This window comes from Phyllostomus discolor, chromosome 14 (genome assembly GCF_004126475.2).
Source record: "Phyllostomus discolor isolate MPI-MPIP mPhyDis1 chromosome 14, mPhyDis1.pri.v3, whole genome shotgun sequence".
Taxonomy (NCBI): Eukaryota; Metazoa; Chordata; class Mammalia; order Chiroptera; family Phyllostomidae; genus Phyllostomus; species Phyllostomus discolor.
Genome location: NC_040916.2, coordinates 45,021,921 through 45,042,046, shown reverse-complemented (window position 1 = coordinate 45,042,046; position 20,126 = coordinate 45,021,921). Strand labels below are relative to the sequence as shown.

The 20,126-nt window shown below is 49.4% G+C and overlaps 3 protein-coding genes across 6 annotated transcripts; 1 reads left to right on the top strand and 2 right to left on the bottom strand.

Annotated features, from left to right (window-relative positions):
* Nucleotides 1-826: 826 nt before the first annotated feature.
* Nucleotides 827-8,453, top strand: CDC42SE1 (CDC42 small effector 1). Of its 2 annotated transcripts, none has more exons than XM_036015471.1 (5): nucleotides 827-980; nucleotides 4,077-4,395; nucleotides 4,953-5,063; nucleotides 5,781-5,869; nucleotides 6,149-8,453. In XM_036015471.1, the coding sequence occupies exons 2-4, from the start codon at nucleotides 4,342-4,344 to the stop codon at nucleotides 5,853-5,855; spliced, it is 240 nt and encodes a 79-aa protein (XP_035871364.1). In that variant the 5' UTR covers nucleotides 827-980; nucleotides 4,077-4,341; the 3' UTR covers nucleotides 5,856-5,869; nucleotides 6,149-8,453. The 2 variants fall into 2 exon arrangements, with proteins under 2 accessions (XP_035871364.1, XP_035871363.1); XM_036015470.1 differs by having other exon boundaries at nucleotides 832-980; nucleotides 4,212-4,395.
* C14H1orf56 (chromosome 14 C1orf56 homolog) lies at nucleotides 7,820-11,278 on the bottom strand. The gene is made up of 2 exons (XM_028502617.2): nucleotides 10,080-11,278; nucleotides 7,820-8,939 (listed from the first exon to the last, which is right to left on the bottom strand). The coding sequence occupies exons 1-2, from the start codon at nucleotides 11,088-11,090 to the stop codon at nucleotides 8,919-8,921; spliced, it is 1,032 nt and encodes a 343-aa protein (XP_028358418.1). The 5' UTR covers nucleotides 11,091-11,278; the 3' UTR covers nucleotides 7,820-8,918.
* A 71-nt stretch (nucleotides 11,279-11,349) lies between these two features.
* Nucleotides 11,350-20,057, bottom strand: BNIPL (BCL2 interacting protein like). 3 transcript variants are annotated; one of them, XM_028503131.2, is made up of 10 exons: nucleotides 19,873-20,057; nucleotides 18,929-19,024; nucleotides 18,670-18,734; nucleotides 18,029-18,253; nucleotides 14,954-15,136; nucleotides 14,680-14,782; nucleotides 14,384-14,515; nucleotides 13,408-13,494; nucleotides 13,006-13,104; nucleotides 11,350-12,089 (listed from the first exon to the last, which is right to left on the bottom strand). In XM_028503131.2, exons 1-10 carry the CDS (start codon nucleotides 19,914-19,916, stop codon nucleotides 12,041-12,043), a joined length of 1,083 nt encoding a protein of 360 aa, XP_028358932.1. In that variant the 5' UTR covers nucleotides 19,917-20,057; the 3' UTR covers nucleotides 11,350-12,040. The 3 variants fall into 3 exon arrangements, with proteins under 3 accessions (XP_028358932.1, XP_035871361.1, XP_035871362.1); XM_036015468.1 differs by lacking the exon at nucleotides 19,873-20,057 and having other exon boundaries at nucleotides 18,929-19,866; XM_036015469.1 differs by lacking the exons at nucleotides 18,029-18,253; nucleotides 19,873-20,057 and having other exon boundaries at nucleotides 18,929-19,866.
* Between the last annotated feature and the right edge of the window lie 69 nt (nucleotides 20,058-20,126).

Here is a 20,126-nt window from a genome sequence, read left to right as displayed (position 1 = left end):
GTGCCTGCTCGGGGCTGGAGAGAACGGCAGCAGTGGGGGCTTTGCCGGCTTTGTCTTCTCACTCCCTCTCGCTCTCCAGTGACAGTCTGTCGGCTCAGTCTCCCCCTGCAATGCAGCCCCTCCTAAGAAGGGCGGAAGGACTCCCCGCCCCTCCCTGTCTGACTCGGCTAATTCAAAGGATAGGTTCCAGCACACTTTCAGGAGGAAGCCAGGATTAAGGCATCTCCGCAGGTTTATTGGTCTGCACAGTTATTGCTCAGCTCTTTCAGCACCCCCATGCTGACTGAGGGTACATTGAATGAGCAATTAATTGTCCTCTGATTTTAGGCTTATGGATTAAAATCTTAACTCTAGACAACAATAGAGTGCCCCTTTATTACCTAGTTTAAGGATTTCAGGTTACTAAATGTTTTTGAGATTCAGGAAAATTCTCCATCCCTCTCTCCAAACCCTACTCCTTCCGACTAGCCTCCCCATCCTCACAGTGGGTAAATAATAAACCGAGCCCGGTTTCATTTGGGGTAGATGGTGGGGGTGCTTCTGAGAAACTCGGAATTTGGCTGGGTCTGAGGAATTTGGGGGGTCCGTTTCGTTTTGCCCCCCCCCCCCATGCCTGGTGCGCAAAGGCAAACTGCAATTCCAGGGGGCTCAGCTTGGGTCCCCGGCCCTCACCGAGGGGTCCACAGCCGCAGTGCGCAGAGCAGGGGCGGTGGGCCTCGCGGGCTCACGAGGCCTGCTCCCAGGCCCTCCCCGTGCAGTGCCGCATCAGTCCAGGGGGGAGCTGTGCACTCGCCTCCCAGCCGGACGGGTTTCGTAATCGCGTCGCCGCCGTTTCCGCCCTCGGCCAGCCCCACCTCTGCCGGCCCGCCCTCGCTCTCCGCCGCGCGGAGGAGCAAGTCCGGTAACCCCCACACTGGCCGGCACGGAGCGGGAGCCCCCCACTAGCTGCAGCCGGGCGCCCTGATGCTGGAGCAAAGCAGGTGAGACCGTGGAACTGGCCCCCGCGCCGGGGCGCCCCGCCTGCCCTGCCCGAGGGCGCTGCACCGGATGCTGGGGGTGGGGGAGGAGGGTGTCCAGGGCTGTGGACTGCCTGGGTCGGTGGGAAAAGGGCTGCGCCCTTGAGTAACCGCCCTCATCCAACGCTCTTGCGGCGCGCAGGGTGAGGCCGCCGAGCAACAGAAGGGAAAGGAGGGTTTGGGGTGTTGGGGGAGGTGGGAGAGGGAGAAGGTCTCCTCTGAGGCTCCGTGACCTCGGTGGTGGCGTGTGCCGGACCAAGTGGAGCCGTTCTGGGTCTTGGAAGGTTTAAATTTGAGACTTAGGTAGCCACGGAAAACAGTGACAAATTCTAAAGATTCGCCAAGGGGTCCCAATCCTAGTTCAGCGTTGGGCAGAGCAGAGAATTTCTGCGTAGAGTTGGGGGGTTGGCAGAAATAGAGTCTGTGTGACTGGAATGACTGAACATACTGGGGAGGGGGAGCTTAGGGCCTATTTCTGTTTCATCTTAAGCCCCCACAAGACCTTCCCTGGTCAAGGGCACAGTGGGTGCTGGGGTACGTGCCTGTCACTTGCCTGAAAAGTGGGGTCTGTCCCTACTTCTCTAGAGCGCCTCGGTAGCCCTTCATGTCTGGAGGTCTCCACAGGGGACCAGCTGCAGCCCTGGGCTTATTGCCCACCCCATTCTTTTAATTCTCCTTCTCCTTCTCTTTCTCTTTCTCTTTCTTTCCAGCTGCTTCTTGTGAAGGCTTGTCAGGCAGCGGGTTGGAGGCCTTGGGGCTGCAGGCAGCGGGACCGGGAAAACCGGTTTGGGGCTAGACCAGGGACCGGGGGACTACCTCTGCACATCCTTCCTCCCTGGAACCTTTCTCCCATCCCTTCTCCTGCTCACTCCCCAGTAGTTTTGAAGCGGCTAAGCCCCGGTGTGACCTTGGTGTCTTTCCCAGCTCCAATTCACCCTTCCTATTTGGGACGCAGTCCTTGTTCTCAGAGCTACTTGGCTGTCAGCTTCCGGATTTATGTGATTTCATTCTGATACCTCCTGCTGCTCTCCCAGCCCCTCCCCTTCACAGCGGGGTTGAAATAGTGGGCATTAGATTCTATACCTCTTCCTGGGCTCACCAGCTCAGGACTTCGTGTTTTCCTCAACCCAACGTCTAGATATTTTAAAGAATGAGAGTGGCTGCCAATCACTCTCACTTTTCCAGCCTTGTTCTCCCCACTCTCCCACCCCCAGTTTCACCCTGCCCAGTTTTCTCCACACTCTGACCCCCACCCCCCACCCCACCCAAGGTTTAGTGACCCTTATGTCCTATGTCCTAGGGAATGGAATTTCCTGGTCACTTCTCATCATTCTTGGTCATTTCATGCCAAGTCCCACACATACACTTTCCCTCCACTCAGTTCTGGCCAGGTCCCTGGAAAAGGAACAGAAACGTCCTTGTTCCCTCCACTGCCCCCTTTCCCTCTCTCCTCCCCCCCTTCTCTTCTCTCCCCTCCCACCGTCCACTTCTGTCCACTCAGCTTTGAGCAGGGGTGCTGGGGAGAGTCCAGTCTCAGTATAGCCTGTCTGGTGATGTTGGGGGTTTCCTCTGATTCTTCATTGTTTTCTTCATCATCCCCCACCCCTGCCTCCAACTCTTACCACAGGCTGCCACCACCATCACAACAAACCCTGTGACTGACTTCCCCATTGACCACAGCTCCCCTCACTGGACAGCTGTGTTCTGACTTCCGCCCTGTCTCATTACTCCTCCCCTCTAGTGGTGGGAAGGGAAGTAAGAGAAAGCCCGGACTCCTGGGTCCTTCCCTCCCTTAGGAGCTATATCTCAGTGTTTGTGTAATCTCATCTCAAGGCTGTTAAAACAAACAAACAAAAAAAAATTCCACTCTTAGATGAGTCTAGGGTGCCAGACCCTCAGGGTTCCGGGCCTGGAGGGAGGGGAGATTCATATTCATGCTCAAGTGCAGTATTTATAAACCTGCCCTGTTTGGAAACTATGAGGTTGCCTGTGTTACAGGACTGGGAAAATGTGGTGGTGAATATTCAGGGAAGTCAGGTGTGCCCTACCTGACTGGCAGGAATGAAAGTTCTTCCTTGGACACTAATGCTATTGGAAGGCTCCTTGTGTTGGCTGATGACACTTGGAGGTGGAAGTGGTGAGGAGAGAGCAGAGGACAGGTCACAGCATGAGGGGAGGGGGGGGGCAGGCAGGCAGGCAGGCGCAGAGCAGCGGCACGATAAGACATGTGAAGAGGGTGGGGAGGCTGGAAAAGATTTCTCATGGGCCAGAAGGTACCTGGCACGTGCCCTGCACCCTGTACACAGATGATCTATACAAGACACATGCACGGAGAAACGACTATGCCTCATACTTGCAGGCAGGTATACGTGCAGGAGTGCAGTGATACAGGGCACGGGGAAGCAGAGTGTGTATGGCCTTAAGGAAAGATCTCAAGGTCAAGTAGTGAAGGAACTGTTAAATGTCTTTGGGAGGAGTTGAGGGAACTGAGGAAGAACAAGGGCAGGGAATAGAGAGAAGAAATTTCTCACTGAGGAAAGTCTTTGTTGAGGATCATCCTGCTATAGTTAGGCACCTAGGACTTAAGTAGTCAAGGTCTTAAAGAAAATGTAGGTGTTCAGGGTAAGGTTAGGAAAAAGGGAGGGACAGGGTGGAGGCCTTGTTTGTGAGAACAAAAAACCACCATTTCCTCTTTAAAGTCGCTTAAATGCCCCTCCCCTTCTGCCCTAAACCCAGAGAGAAGGGAGGTAGAGTTTGTAGTACCCCCAAACTTTGCTCATTTCTGCCACTATCCTTTGGTCCCTTCCTATCACCCTAAGTGCTCCCAGCTCCCTTCCTGTCCCTCGGTACCAACAGCTACTGCTCCTTAACCCCGTGGTGTGCTTTGGTTCTTTTCCTTTCTCTGAAAGTCAGACTGTGGGGTTCTTCCATTTGGAGGAGGTTAGTGTTGGGTACAGGACTAGGGGCTTAAAAGGAAAACAAGAATCTGGGATGAGGCTTCTCGAGGTGGGGGGGATTTCTCAGTAACCTTTCTTCTCTCTCTCCCCTCTGCTCATCCAGGGTTCCAAGCCTGAGGAAGACATACCCTTGTGCCTGCCTGCCCACTTCCCTCTTCTGGCTCTGCTAGTCTCTCAGGGTCTGGGTCACTGACCTTTGCTGCTCAGCTAAGGCTTCCGAGGACTCTACTTTCTCTAGACCCATCCTGCTGAGTGAACCCAGGGTGTTGTTACACCTGAAGGGAGCGAGGAGTGGGCGGTCCAGGCACCAGAGCGAGAGCCCTGTGGGGGCCCCAGGCAGAGGAGTGAAACTGGAACCATCAGGGAACATGAGTGAATTTTGGCACAAACTGGGCTGCTGTGTGGTGGAGAAACCCCAGCCGGTGAGTCTCCCCACCCCCACCCCAACACGCACAGAAATCAGTTACCGTATACTGTGAAGTAGACACGCGATCTGGAACCTGCTAAAAAGCGCTCTTCTTACCTCCCTCTCTGACAGGGTAGTTTCTGTGGGCAGGCAGGTCCGCACTAAAGCAAAGGGGACTGGATGATGGGAGAAGCGAATAGTCCTAGCTATCACTTCCTGTTCCTGCCCATTCTGAGCTGGGCCAGGGTTGTAGGTGGAGCTTAATACCTGTCAGTTTTCCCCATTGTTTCCTCATCAGCCAGAGGTGACTTTGACATGTCCTTTCTTGGTCCAGCATTCACTCTGCGGGCCACTGCCCTCACCACCCTGCCTGTGTCCTCACCGTGTTTGTTCTCCCAGCCTTGCCTTTCACTCCCTGGTGATTTATTTCCCTGTTATAGCACCATGTCCCCTTTCCTACCAGGCCCTCAGCTCTTCCCTTAGTCATTTTCAAGACTCTTTTTTGCTTCCTCTCCTGTGACTGCAGGAGTGGGGGCGGGTTTCAGACATAACTCCCCTGTTTTCTGCAAGCAGAAGAAGAAAAGGAGACGGATTGACCGGACCATGATTGGGGAACCAATGAATTTTGTCCACCTGACTCACATCGGCTCTGGGGAGATGGGGGCTGGAGATGGACTTGCCATGGTAATAAGGGAACGGGGGCAGGCTGCTATGGGGTTGTGGCCCAGAACTGTTCCTCTTTTTGAAAGTTCAAGCAGGGGACAGAACAGAATCCTGGGTGGGAAGTATGAAGCTAGAATTAGCCCTAGTCACCAGTTGCATAAACCTGGGACCTGGCATTTCAGGGCTGACCTTTTCACTCTGGCCTAAGCTCCCTCATCTTTACAATTAGCAGGCTGTTGGTAATTGCGATAGGAGGTATATATGTCTTTTTCCAAAAATCATATCCTTCCTCCTAGTCACCTGAAGGTGAAACAGAAAACTGCTGTCTCAGGAAGTGCCACAGGAAGTCATATTGTGGTTGGGAATGTTGGGGCAGGAAAAAGGCCAAGCACCTCTGTCTTAAATAACATCTGTGTTTCTCTCTCGAAATAAGGGAAATGGGCCTGGAGATAATGAAGGAGTCTCTTCACCAACTGCTAAACTCAGATAACTATGATAGGGTCCTTTGTGAGAGGATCTTATTAGTAAAAGACTAATATTTATCTCATCCTCACAAAGGCCACTGTGGAGGAAGGCATTGAGACCTCCCTTGGAAGAATACTGATTAATTTTAACCTTTCCAGATGATTTTATTGTCAAGGAGATGGGGGTCAGCCTCTTCCCTGGGGGACACACGGGAGATCTCTTACTGTGAGGCATGAAGACTTAGGAGAGGGTTTCACCTGTGCTTTTTCACAGACGGGTGCGGTTCAGGAGCAGATGAGATCCAAAGGAAACCGAGACAGGCCTTGGAGCAACTCGAGGGGCTTGTAGCTCCAACAGGAATGGTGAGTGATTAGAGAAAGCCACTCAACACCTCTAGCACCTGCTGATGCCCTCCCTGCCTTAGAACGCCCGTCATCTGCAAGAGTGGAAATCGAAGGAAGAACTAGACTGGGAGAGTCAGTAATGTAGGATCCAGAAAAGAGAAAGAGATGTACAGGCAGAAATAGAGAAAAGAACACACTGTGGAACTAGTCTGCACTTGATGGTGTCTTTCTCCCTGAGGCCTTGGTTTTCTTTGAGGGTAATCTGTTTGTTTTGTTTCCTTTTCTTTTTTAAATCAGGTTCTGCTGTCTGAAGTCTCCACTCTGTTCCCAGCCCAGAAGAGATGCTGCCCCCACCAGATCCTTCCTTGAACCAGTGCCCACAGGGCCCTCTTTTCTTTATCTGCCTGATAGTGCCTCAGAAGGCTTGGGGGCTGGACTCCCTCTGCTCCCTCTGGCTAGAGCCCCTCCTGGAGATGGGGTCAAGGCAGCAGGACTGACCAAGTGACTACTGATTGGCCAGAGGAGCTCCGCTGAAGCTCTGGACACTCTCAGATCTGAAATAGGAGTTTCTGGAAACCTGGAATGAGGTCCCTTCTCCTGAATGATGGTCTGGGTGCCACCTGTTTTTAAACTATTAACCTGGAACTCTTTAAATGGTAGGTGGGCGAGGTTACCAAGCTGAAGCTGGCTTTTTAAAGAAGCTCCCTACCTCCCTGCCCTCCTCCTTCCTCCTGGAATGAACTGAAGCAGCTGTCAAGCAGGGGCTGGGATGGTGACCTCTGCGGAGTCTACTCTCTCAATCTCAGGCCTGAAGCTCAAGCTCCTCAGTATCTCTCTTGCCAATACCAGCATCTTTTCTCTAGTTAGACCTCTAACCCTGTTTCTGTAGCATTGCTAACTCCCCAGTATCTTTCCTTTTTTTAAATTAAATTTTTAATTTGAGTTCTCTTAATTACCCCCACCCTGCTGTTACCTCTGTTACATCTTAACACCATCCCTGCTAAGAACCTTATTGTTTCCCATTGAGGAAGAGTTAAGAGATGGATCTTAACCTGATGGTATTCCAATTAAGCCCTGAGGACCTGGCCTGCGCTCCGCCAACCTCCCTGCTGGCCCGGGTGAGAGTAGGGAGAGGGATCTGGAGAGATACCCAGAATGCAGCCCAACTAGGAGTTATGCCTCAGGGTGGACTTCTTTCCTGACCAACAGGGATGGAAGGTGATTGAAAACAATCATCTATGAGTTTAGGAAACTTAAGATTCTCACAGCCTGGGAGCAGGGAGACCCATAGAGCAAGGTTTGTCAATCGAGACACTTGATGCTTTGGACTGGGTAATTCTTAGGAGTCCGGGACTGACCTGTGCATCACAGGATTGCTAGCAGTTATCTCTGGCCCACCCTAAGTGTGATAACCAAAAACGTCCCCAGACGTTGCCAAGTGCCTCCTAGGGAGCAAAAGCACCCCAGGTTGAGAGCCACTGCTCTAGAGTCAATATATTTTTCTCTTAAGTGATTTCTCTGTCCTCTCCCTACCCCCATCCCATTATTCATCTTAAGCCCGAGACTTGATGAACTAGACCCTCTGTAAAATAGGCTTAATGGGCATCCAAACAGTTCTTTATTCATTGTGTCGCTTGTGCTTGCAGGGGTTTTCTCTGTAGTGGACATGTACTATGCTGTTGCCTTCTTGCTCTCTGGAGGAGGGGTTCCCTGCTGTGGTGGCATTGGGGAAGGGAGGGAGAGAAAAGCAGTAGAGCCATAGACACCCCAGCACTGTCCTCCCCAAATTTTAAGCTCTATTTCTGTGCTCAGTGTGTGGAATCAGACACAAATAAGACTCAGGGAGTTTTGTCTGAAGAACAGGTCCCACTCCTCACCTGGCCGAAGGGTCTGCTTTAGGTGGGAAAGTAATGGAGGAGCAGGGTCTTTAGGCACTTTGTTTTCTCAGGTGTTTTTTGTTCTGGCCCCTTCCTTGCCAGGAGATTAGGAAGGCAGAACAGAGCTGATGAGCTCCTGCCTGCCCTGTGCCCAGAATGCAGGAGTCCCAGTAGCTCAGTAACAGGAAGCATACTGTCTTGATGGTAGTGGGGGGTCAGGGATGTGGGAACAGAGGATCCGCTCTATTGATTCCACCCTCCACGCAGTTTGCCTCCATCTACAGTGACTGAGGTTCTAATTTTTTCAAGTTTCAAGGTATTTCCTGAAGTTTTTCAGGGCCTGAGATTGCTCATAGAGATACATCCCCAGTTTACTCTGTTCCAGTCTAGCTAGCTGCTCTGGAAAGTAGCTCATCCTGTTGCCCTTAAGTAGCTCAATAGCATGAGGGTTTTACTAGATCTAAAGGGTTGACAAGATAGGGTAGAAAGACGGCAGCTCCTGGAATCTCGTCACCCTGATTTTAGGCCTTATTCTTATGCTGATTCTTTGGACACAATCTTTTCTTTGGTGCTCTCTCTCCTTTAGCCACCTTCTCCAGTGTGTATGCTACCATCACTTGACAATATTTAGAGTGATGGGAATAGGTTTGAGAGTCATAATTTATATTGAAAATTTGTTGGACTTCTGAATACATTTTTTTTTCAAATAAAAAGTTTAAGCAAAATAGTCACAGAGTAATTAATTACTACGGGTGTATGTTGGGCTAGATCTGGCTGATGACGGTAACTCCTAGAAAGTGGCTGACTTGGGATTTGTACCACTGCCCTTTCTGTGGAGAAAAGAAGACTGAATATTAGGAAGGCAAGACCACATCATCTTCTAAGGGCTCAGCTCCTGTTTGGCACTCATCTGAGGTTTTTGGAGAGAAGTACTTGTTTAAAACCAACTTTGGAAATGAAGAAGATGAACAACATTTTATGCTGGGCGATGGGAAGGGCTCAAGGAGGATGTTGCTAGCTACCCAGTTTTTCATTTTACGAGATTTTTGGTCTATCCCTCAGATAACTCTGGAAAAAGACACAAGACCAAACAATGTTTTTTCTGTACTGAAAATACCCAGTGGGGGCCGGGGTGGAAAGGGGTGGAGGGGTTGAGATGCTGACACCTCTTCTCGCAGATCAAGTGGCCATTACCTCCGGTTTCTGTCTATCTGAGTAAGGAAACAAAACAGAGAAAAGGGGAAATATTATAATGACATCTAGTTCTTTTTTCCTTTCTTCATCTCCCTCCCCACAAACCCTCATTCACTCAACACTACTGCCCCCTGTTGATGCTTTTTTAAAAATATTGAATAAGGGCCCTGGCTGGCGTAGCTCAGTGGATTGAGCACGGGCTGGGAACCAAAGTGTCCCAGGTTCGATTCCCAGCCAGGGTACATTCCTGGGTTGCAGGCCATAACCCCCAGCAACCACACATTGATGTTTCTCTCTCTCTCTCTCTCTCTCTCTCTCTCTCTCCCCCTCCCTTCCCTCTCTAAAAAAAAATAAATAAATAAAATCTTAAAAAATATATATATTGAATAAGGGCATTGGACACATGGAGAAGACAAAAACAAACTGGGAAAATGACTGTGTACACATTTTATCATCCTTCCCCTTTCCTCAAAGGTCCTGTCATCCTATCGATTGAAAATATTTGATTGGGTCAACCAGAGCATTTGGTAGCTCTTTGGTAAAGCAGAGGACTGTCCTTCCTTGGGAATTCTTAGGTTGCTGGGAATAATCCCAGGAGCGTTCTTGGGGATGGTGGTTAAGAGCATTGGCACTGGTGTCAAACCTGGCACTCCTTTAAATCCTGCTGTGACTGCCACTTAGTAGCTCTGTAAACCCTGATTTCTTTATCTGTAAAGTGAGGATAATAATACCTCAGGGTTGGTGGAGGACAGATCCCGGTAAAGTGCACATAGCAAGACCTCAATTATGTCCATTAATTATCTGTGCATCAAGAATTCTTCATAAGGGTTCAGAACACTGTACTTGAACAATTAAAATAAAATAAAAACCACACCAGTAAAAAAAAAAATTCTTTACCTATCTACAATCTTAACCATTTGGTCAATTACCATCTGATGACCAATAATTCATGTTGCCTAAAAACCAACCAGTTGTTCAAGATATAACACAGGTGGAATCCATGGGCAACAATAATGTGAAGAAACCAATGAATATTATGAATCTGTAACAAAACATAGCAGTTCATGCAAGCACACTGGGTTTAGTGACAGGGCTTTGGCTATGGGGACTTTCTCAGATCCATCATCAAAGATCCTGGTTCATCACCAAACACTTACTGGTTGCATCTTGGTGAACACTGAAGAGAGGCTGTTCCAAATATCCTCCAGCCCGGTCCTGACCTGCCTCCAAAACAGGAGAGCCGGGCTGGGGCTGACCAAGTGCAGGGGGCTGGGTCTCAGTCGGGCGCTGAGGGGCTCCATGGTGGCGGTGGTGGTGGTGGTGGTGATGGTCGTCCCACGGCTGCAGCTGCCGTCAGAACAGGGGTCCGAGTCCAGCGGGCACTCCTCAAGATGCCGATCACAGCGACATTGATGGTAGGTGCAAGGACGGTGCTCTGTACGGAGCTGGCTCAGTGCCCCTACTCGAAGGCGCCCTGAAAGGCCCTGCAGCCTCCCGGCGCGGGTCCGGCTCATGGTGCCCGACTTGCAGTGGCAGTGCCACGGGCCCCAGGGCATCAGCACCAGCCTCAGGTCTTCGGGAGGAGGCATGACTGTGGTTGAGATCCGGGGTCTGGGGGTGGACCCTGCTGTGGGCCACCGGGTCAGGCTGGTGTCCGAGACGGGTGGGTGCTGGGGGTTCTCAGATCTCCAGGTGGAGGGCTGCAGGCTTGTGGTCAGCCTGTATTCTGGATCCTGGATGTTCGCTGCAAACCTCGAGGTGAACTTCGTTGTAGTGCTGGATATCGTACTGGCGACCCCTAAGTCACTGTTATTCTTTTGGGCATTAATCATAACCCCTTCCTCCAAAGACCCATCCCCACCTCGCTCCCACGAACGCAACCTGCTGATGTCCGTGGACACCGTACTGGCCAAGAGCTCCGCAGCAGCGGGGCCGGCCAAGCGGTCAGCATTGGCCACGACGTCATCCTCATCATCCTCCATTATTACCTTCCTCTTCGGGGGAATGCCGGTGCGGGGGGTGGTCCGGTATCTGCGGGTCATCGTGCCTCCCGAGCGGAAACTGACCCGCTGCGTCCCAGCTGAAGTCAGGCCTTGGGCCCCCGCCGCCGCTGGGGGCCCCAGACTCAGCAGCAGGGCCCAGAGCAGCGCGCCGGCGGCGGGGACCATGGAGCTGGACCGTGTGGGGCTCAAAGGGAGGCCGGGACTCCTACTTCCTCTGCCTTCCACTCTCCGCCGGGCCACTGGGTCGTTAGAACGAGGGGCTCTGCTGCGCGCGCCACGCCCCTCCCCCAGGCCCTCTGCCCCGCAGCCCCGGCTCGGCCGAAAGTCCTTAAAAACCCGCTCCCGCAGGACGCCACCGGCAGACGACGGATTGTGATGTGAGGGGCTGGGGAAAGAGCAGTTCGCTTCCTTGGCACACAGCTTCAATCTCTCATCGCAATTTATTAACCACTACACGTCTGAATTGACTAAAGAAAGAAAGGTGTGTGTGTGTGTGTATGTGTGAGAGAGACAGAGAGACAGAGAGAGAGAGAAACATCAATTTGTTGTTCCACTTATTTGTGTTCATTGGTTGCTTCCTGCATGTGCCCTGACAGGGGATGGAACCTGCAACCATGGCTCTAACCAACTGAGTCCCCACAGTGGCTAAGAAAGGTTTTGAAAACACTTCTTCCCAGGCTCACAGGCAGCAGACATGACTGAGGAAGAGGGGTTTACAGGGGTCCTCCAAGATTCCTGAGTGGACTCCTGTCTGGCTCCCAGCAGGCTGGCAGTGTTAAGCCGTGCCCTTCCCATAGCCCCTCGCCTTCACAGACTGCTAGAATACCCCAGGTGGGAAGGATCTCAGCCCCTTCCTTTAAAAGGGTGAAAATGACTCACTGAGATGAAGTTATCTGCCCAAGGTCCTATAGCTCAAGCAAGATTAAGACCCACAGCTTTGCACTTTCCCATACAAAATGCCACTACATGCTGCAATGAAAGTCTCCCAGCAGATCGAGTTCCAGACCTCAAAGCCCCGCTTTGAAGGCAAGGTTGAGGGAGGCATGACACCCCATCGGGCTGTGAAGATCCAGCGATGGGTTAAGGTGTAGGCAGATAAATATCTTTGCTTGGTACTAAGACCCTTTATTCCAGTCCGATGAGCCATGGAGAGCCTGGTCCAGCCTAGGAGAGAGAAAAATAAGTGGGCCTGGGTTTCACTCATTGGTTTGGAGAAAGAAGCCAGGTGAATTGGAAGATGGGATGCTTGAGTTGGTCATCACTTGGGACCCTTTACTTCCTAGCGCCCTTCCCTCACTGGATAGTCTCTTCTTTTCACTGCCAACAACCGTATCCCTTTCTAATTTCTAGGGAATCTCCTCTAAATTCTTTTTTAAAAAAGACTTTATTTTTATACAGAGGCAAATGAAGGGAGAAAGAGAGGAAGAGAAACATCAGTGTGTGGTTGCCTCTCACACAGCCCCCTACTGGGGACCCGGCCTGCAACCCATGCATATGTCCTGACCGAGAATCAAACCAGTGATCCTTTGGTTGGCAGGCCAGTGCTCAATCCACTGAGCTACACCAGCCAGAGGTGAATCTCTTCTAAATTCTGTGCTGTGATTATTCCTTTATTCCTTGTTGCCTCAGCACTTCTATAGTTTTTCATTTGTTTTTATTGGATATATTAGTGTTCTTAATTTCTTCTTGAGGTATTTGCAGTTTTCCCAGAGACCTTGAAACATCTGAGAACAGGTCCTCTGGCTTTTAGTTCCTTTGTAACTACCCCAAAGCATTAAGAAAATGGCTTTAGCCCTGGCTAGTGTGGCTCATTGGACTAAGCACCAGCCTGTGAACTAAACAGTCACTGGTTCGATTCGCAGTCAGGGCACATTCCTGGGTTGCTGGCCAGGTCCCCAGTAGGGAATGCATAAGAGGCAACCACACATTGATCTTTCTCACCCCTTCTTTTTGCCTCCCTTCCCCTCTCTAAAAATAAATAAATAAAATCTTGAAAGAAAGAAAGAAAGAAAGAAAGAAAGAAAGAAAATGGTTTTACATATCCCACCCCAAAACCTTTATCCTTAAGCTCAGGACTCACTCTCTGACAGCTTCAGGGATGTGGATCTGATCCAAGGAGATGAGTTGGGCCAGTTCTCCCAGGCTATTCAGAAAACGAACCTTTCTCGAGAACTTGGAACTGAAAAGAGGGGAGAAACCACATGTGTTGTATACCGGGAAGAGGGCTCCTGGACACCCTTACAGAGGGAAGGGTAACAAGTAGAGAGGGGTTAAAAAGCTAGAAAGAGTCAGGGTGGGGCAAGTTCTTCTAACTCTTGATTTTGAAAATGGGAAAATGTAGGGGGACCATTTGAGATCTTGTTTCATGGTTTATGTCATCAATTTGGCTCATATAAACCCCTCCCTTTTTTTTTTAAGGAAGAAAAAGAAAATGGGAAGAAGGGGAAGGGAAAGCGTCCTTGTCCCCAGAGCTAGGACCCACCTGATGAAGGGTCGAAGCAGCGCCAGGAATGCCTTCACGTACCACGTAGCATGGACAACCACCAGGGCGCGCAGGTTCTTCCTTAGCCTGAAGGAGAATCGGAGATCATTCTATTTCTTCTTCTACCTTCACGCCTGAAGGGCAGGTGGAGCTACATTCAGTACTTGACCTTCCTTCATTTCTCTAACGTCTAGATTTTTCTGGCAACTGGGTCTGACCCCCATTCTTTTCATTGCACTCTCAGCTCCATCATTTTTTTCAGCTCTGGGCTCCTCCTTCTTAGGAAGTTCTCTTAGAATCCCTCAGCCTGGTCTTCGCTACCCCATTTCCCCTCCTGTGCCCTTCCTTTGTATAAGGTCCTTTGGGTACACTTCTCCATCTCTGCATGACCAGGCCTATTTGTAAAACCCCAGGTGGAGGAAAACCAGTGAGGAGAAAATAAAGAAGGAGGAAGAAGAAAAAGAAAAACGAGCAAAGGGAAGATGGAGGAAAGGAAGGAACATTGGGGGGAGAAAATCTGTGGGTCAGGGATGAACACAGAGAAGACAATGGACTGTGAAGTGAAATAAATGACCGGACCGTGGGAAAAGGAAGGGGTGCCTTCTAGGTGCCAGGCAATGTGCCACTTTGGTTTACTTGATTTTCATAGACTCCCAGTGGCAAGGGTACTCCCACTGCCATTTTCTAGATAAGGAAACTGAATCCCAGAAAGGTTAAGTGACTTATCAAAAGTCACACAGCTGATTAAACAAACAAACAAACAAACAAAACAAAATCACACAGCTGGTAAATGGCAAAGACATTTCAAACTTGCTTTCTCTGACTCTAAAAGAGAACAGAAGACTTAGAAAAGGCTTAGAAAAGGTATAGAGGGACAAAAACAAGGAGGAACTAAGTGGAAGAAGGATGGAAAAGATGGAAAAGAAAGAGATAAAACAGACTCAGGTTCTGAGACCCCCCTTGTCCTGAGGCTCACCGCCGATCCAGAGTCCGGTAACACTGGCGGATCCAGCTCAGGGGTGGAACTTGGGCTCTGCCTGTGGCTCCACTCAGATGAACAAGCAGATAATTTTCAGCTACCAGCAGCTCTAGAGTTCCCACCATATACCTGTGGGGGGGGGGGGCACAAAACGGTCAGGGAAGTAGGGGGTGTGGGGGGTGAGAGGGACATTATTGTAGATTCTACAATCAGCTACTGCTAAAGAAGGGGGTTCTTTTTTACTTCTCCCTCCCTAACATCCAACCTGGAGCCCCTCAGGCCTCCCATTTCACCTAAATAAGTGTTCCATGACATAGGTATAGTTGGGGATGCTGCTTCTGGGTAGGTAACAGGAAGCAAAGAGGATGACAGCATTGAGGCCATCACCATGGTAACCTGGGAAGGACAATGGAAATTTCAGTCAACAAAGGTATACTGACAGACACGCTTAAGTTGAGGGTGTCTGGAAGTTATAGAAGGAGTGTGAGCTTAATAACTGAGTTTCCAGCTTAGGCATTTTATTTAGCACGTCACAGTTCTTACACCTCCACTTATGCTAGCCATTACCTCCATGAGACAGGACTTTCTTATAGGGCTCAATGACCGTCATGTCCACTCGCAGCTCCCGCTGCCCTGTTCGGAACACCCTCCAGCGATGACCATTATCTCCAGCCACATCCCACGTACAACCCTGGCCCAGCCTTTCAGCTGCCTCACTGGCTCCCAGACCCTCTGCCTGGGGCAGCTCATCTAAAAGAGAGGGATGGGGAAGGATCAACAGAGCAGAATACACACTTTCAGTATCTCGTATCTTCCCCAGATTCCTAGAATCTATTACTCCAACCTCCCATTCCTCAATTTGTCCCCACAATCCTAGCCCTGGTTTGTTCAATACACCCAACCCCTTGCTGGTTTCTATTTCCTGTGATTCATTATCCTCACTTTCACTAGACAGTGGCCTTGATTTAACCTTGCACTATGGTAGGTTGATGGTCCTTGCTACTATCAGTTTTTTTTTTTTTCCAGATTTTTTCTTTCTATGATCGAGTAAGGTCATTTATTCCCATGTCTTCAGTTACCATCAATAAGGTGACAACTCTCAAATTTGTGTCTTTAACCCGGGCTTCTCTACCTAACTCCAGACCTATATTCCTAAATGCCGAGACTAGACATCTCTACTTTAGGTGTCTCTGTCATCTCCAAGCCACCAGATACAAAGTGCAACTCAAACTCATGCTCTTCCTCATCTCTCCCTTATTTTCTTTCTGGATGAATGGCCCATCCATCCAGCTTCCTGAGAGAGAAAACTCTACGTCATCCAAGGCTCTTTCTTCTCTATCAGCTGGACCCCAGATCCTCTTTCATCTACCTCCATTACACTCTTTTATCATTCTTTCCTCTTACTATCTCGGTTCAGGTTCTTAGCAGTTGTCACCTGGCTTTAGTACGAGCCTCCTAACTGGTCTCCCTGCCTTTAGTTTGTTTCTCTCAATCCCACCCTCTACACCATGGCTAGAACAAACTTTCTGTTCTCCCCTACCTTTTTTACTCAAATGGCAATATGCTACACCCACTAACTCTGCATGGTGATAGAAAGAGCTACCTCAAAAAAAAAAGAAAGAAAAGAAAGCTTCCTCATCTTAAAAAATATTTGCCTAACCCTGACTGGGATGGCTCTGTGGATTGAGCGCCAACCTGCAAACCAAAGGGTTGCTGGTTCGATTCCGTCAGGGCACATGCCTGGCTTGCGGGCCAGGACCCCAGTAGGGGCACACATTGATGTTTCTCTCCTTCTCTGTCTCCTTCCCTTACCCTCAATCTAAAAATAAATAAATAGCTCTGGCTGGTGTGGCTCAGTAGATTGAGTGCAGACCTGCACACCAAATGGTTACCGGTTCTGTTCCCAGTCAGCGCACATGTCTGTGTTGCGGGCCAGGTCCATAGTGAGGGGGTTGTGAGAGGCAACCACACACTGATATTTTTCTCCCTCTCTTTCTCCTTCCCTTCTCCTCTGTCTGGGAATAAATAGAATCTTTAAAAATATATTTGTCTAGAACTTAGTATTCTATTGTATGGATGCATCATAATAGTATTAATACCCTCCTGAGAGACCCTTAGGTTGTTTTCAATCTTTTCAGAGCAATTAAATCTGGTCATTTCACTGTCTTCATTAAAAGCATTCAATGACTCCCCATTTCCTAAGATAAAATCTAAACTCCTTAGTGTGGTAGCAAGGATCTCCATGATTTGACCTTGTCTACTTAATATAACATTCTTTCGTCATTCTTTTCACCTCCCAGCCCTTCATATCTGTGATACAATGATATAGTAATATATACATATTTTGTTTTGTCCTTAGCTCCTGATGCAAAAGGTGAAAAGAGTATCTTTTGCTATTCATAACAAGTCCCTTTCAAACACAGAGGTCATGTTCGTGAGTTGACTTTGGAAAGCTCCTAAGGATGAGTGGCTGGTTGCCAGGGGAACCATCCAGGTGGCTAGAGGGCTGGAACTCTAAGGGAGGGGAGAGAACCTAGAGGCTGTGGTAATTACTAACAGCCAGTGAGTTAATCAATCACACCCACATAACGAAGCCTCCATAAAAACCCTAACAGAAGGGGTATGAAGAGCTTCTGGGCTGGTTAACACACGGAGGTGCTGGGAGAGTGGTGTGCCCGGAGAGGGCATGGAGAGGGCTTCCCACATACGTTGTCCCATGCATCTCTGCCTCCTGGCTGTTCCTGAGTCATATCCTCTTAATAAATTTGTAATTCAGTAAGTACATTGTTTTTCTGAATTCTAGTGAGCTATTCTAGCAAATTATCCAGCCTGAGAAGAGGGTAGTAGGTAGCCAGTTGATCTGAAGCACAGGTGACACACCTGTACATGAGACAGGTGTTCGATGTGGGGGGAGAGGTGGCAGTCTTGTGGGACTGAGCCTTTAACCTCTGGGGTCTGCACTAACTCCAGGTAGTTAGTGTCATAACTGAACTTCAGGACACCTAGTGGGTGTCTGGATAGTTTGAAAATTGGTCAGTGTGGGGAAAACCCACACATTTGACGTCAGAAGTGTGAATAGCAGTTTTCCTTAGTATCTAGAGTCATACCTAACCCTTTGAGTCCCTCGACACGCCACGGCACTGCCCAAGCTGCTTCTCCAGCCAGGCTGCCTCTCCAAATGCCTGGCAACCACTCAGTCCCTTCCTCTGTGAAGGCTTCCCCAGCCTCGCCAGCAGAACCGACCTCTTCCTCTCTCTGCCTACACGGTACCCTGTGCACATGTAGATCACAGCTTCCATTGCATTTATTTGTATGTTTGTTTCTTACCGAACAGAGAATTCCCTGAGGGTGGTAGGGATTATCTTATTCATCCTTACAACTCCAGTTCTAGCTCATTGATGGCATGCACCTGTCAGTCATTCAATAGCTTTCCTTAATTAACAAAGGACCTCACCCGTCCTCTACTGACTTCTTTCACATTGAATTCCTAGGTTCTACCTTTCTATTCTGAAGAATTCATTTTGCTCACTCTGCCTCTCTGTCCCCACCTTATCAGTTCTAACATCAGTCCCATTAAATCCATCCTGAGTTTTAACTTGGGCCTCTACTTCCTTCTGCTCATTCCTCATGCTTCTTTCCCACCTTCCCATTCAAATTCATGTCCACTGTCCAGCTGCTCGGAGCTTGAAGGTGTCTCTAATTCGTCTACTTCCAGGTCAGAGCTACCATCAGGAGAGGAAGGTGCTGAGTGGGTGGAAGAAGCTTCATTATCTCCAGGCCCCTTTGTCAAATTCAGTCGCAAATCTGTGGCAGAAAGACGCTTACGCATGGCACGGTGGCCACACAGGGCTAAAGTGCTGGGGGTACCTGGGATGGGGGGAGACGAGACAAAAAAGTAGACAGACGTGTGTTGGTTAGAATTTCTGTGTACAGAGGTGATAATATGGGGTGAATTCTAAAAAAAGAACTAACACAGGGGGCATTTGAGAAAGGGAAATAGCACTGCAAAAGGATGAGGATGGCATAAACCTCCACTGGGTTAGAATTAAGAACGTGAGGCCAGCCCTAGCCAGGTAGGCTCAGTTGGTTAGAGCATTGTCCCCAAACATCAAGGTTGCATGTTTGATCCCTGGTCCGGGCATATGCAAGAATCAACCAATGAATGTGTGGAAAAGTGGACTAATAAACCAATGTTTCTCCCTCAGAATCACCCCCCCCCCCTGGCCCCGCAAAAAAAACCCTACAAACAAAAAACCTTGAGGCCTAGGTTCTAATTTACCTACCTGCCTGTAAGTCTCTTTTGGGATTGTCAGGATCTTCAGAAGAGTCAGCCTTCTCAGGAAGCAAACTGGAGGAAAAAAAGATTAAAAGGGGGAAGAAGTATAGGCTAAAGGCATCAAGCCAGGTATCATCAATTCTCTCTTCCCGCCACAATGTTATCACCTCTGGTTTTTCCCCACCTCTTCACATTCTAACTTACATTCCTGTCCCCCGATCTGTGACCATCCCCTCCGTCTCCCAGCCTCCCTCTCATCCCCTCACCTGGGGAATTCTTCATCCTGCCACTCCTCCTTCAGCTCCAGTTCCTCAAGCCTCAGGGATGCTGCTAGTCCTGCTGCTTCTGCGTTCTCCGTGACCCTAAGGTAGTCCCCCAACCCCCGGCAGAAAAGATTATCACGAGACAAACTAGGTAGTGTCTCGAGGGAACCAGATTGCAGGTAGGAGACACTGGAATGAAGAACAGGAATTAAGGTGCAGAGAGCTGAGCAAGCCTTCATAAGAACTCCTCTCCTAGACAGATGTTTCTACTATGCTCGCCGCTTGCTGGAAACAGATGACCCCTACTGTTGGGTTTAGGGTTAGGGTTAGGGTTTGGGCAGAGGAAGGATAGAATGTAAAACTAATCATATTTACTCCTCTGGCAGTCGCTCCACCTACACAGTAGAGGTGAGAAGTAAAATCCACATTATAATTGGCTGGACACCGACAGACCTGCCCATCTATCACTGGGCAAAGTTCAGGAAGATGGCACCTAGACGGGCCCGTCCTCCGCTGTGCTGGGGAGTGGTCAGGGGAAACCACGGTCTGGGTGGAGGGGCGGGGCAAGAAGGTAAAGAGGAAGATAGATTTGCTGGGGAGAACCTGGACCTAAATTTCTGGGTCTGCCTTCCTAATGGCCATTCTGGAGGGTGGGGGTTAGAAAACAGAGACCAGGCAGATTTATCCCAGTCAAAATATAGAAACGTTCTTAAAAAATAAAACAAAAACACTCACAATAGGGAATTACCCTGGACTCTGTTCTCAGTTCCATACCATACCAACATTACTACCTTAATAGAACCACCCTCATTCCTTCTCTGTAAAGTAATTTTTACAGTTTTATTGCTTCTAGGAACCCGAGATAAGAACCGGTAAGAGCTGGATGGTGGGGAAGTCCCAAGACTAGTCACTTTTTGTTTCTAATTGTCAGCCAAGATCTCACTTACCCAAGGTCCAATGTCTTTCCTCCTGCCTCTTGCATAGTTCCCATCCTCAGAAACCTGTCCCCTTCCTTAAACTCCTGGAGAAGTCAGGAAGCTGATTACCCCAGCTCCTCAACACTCCGGAAACCTTTCTCTGCCTCAGCTGTTGTCGTCTTGCCTCTAAGAAGGAAGGTGTGGAAGGGAGGTAACCTCACCTCCAAACAGGTTTTGCCACCTCCCTTCCCAAAGAGCAGGTTTGCCCAAAAGAAGAACCATGC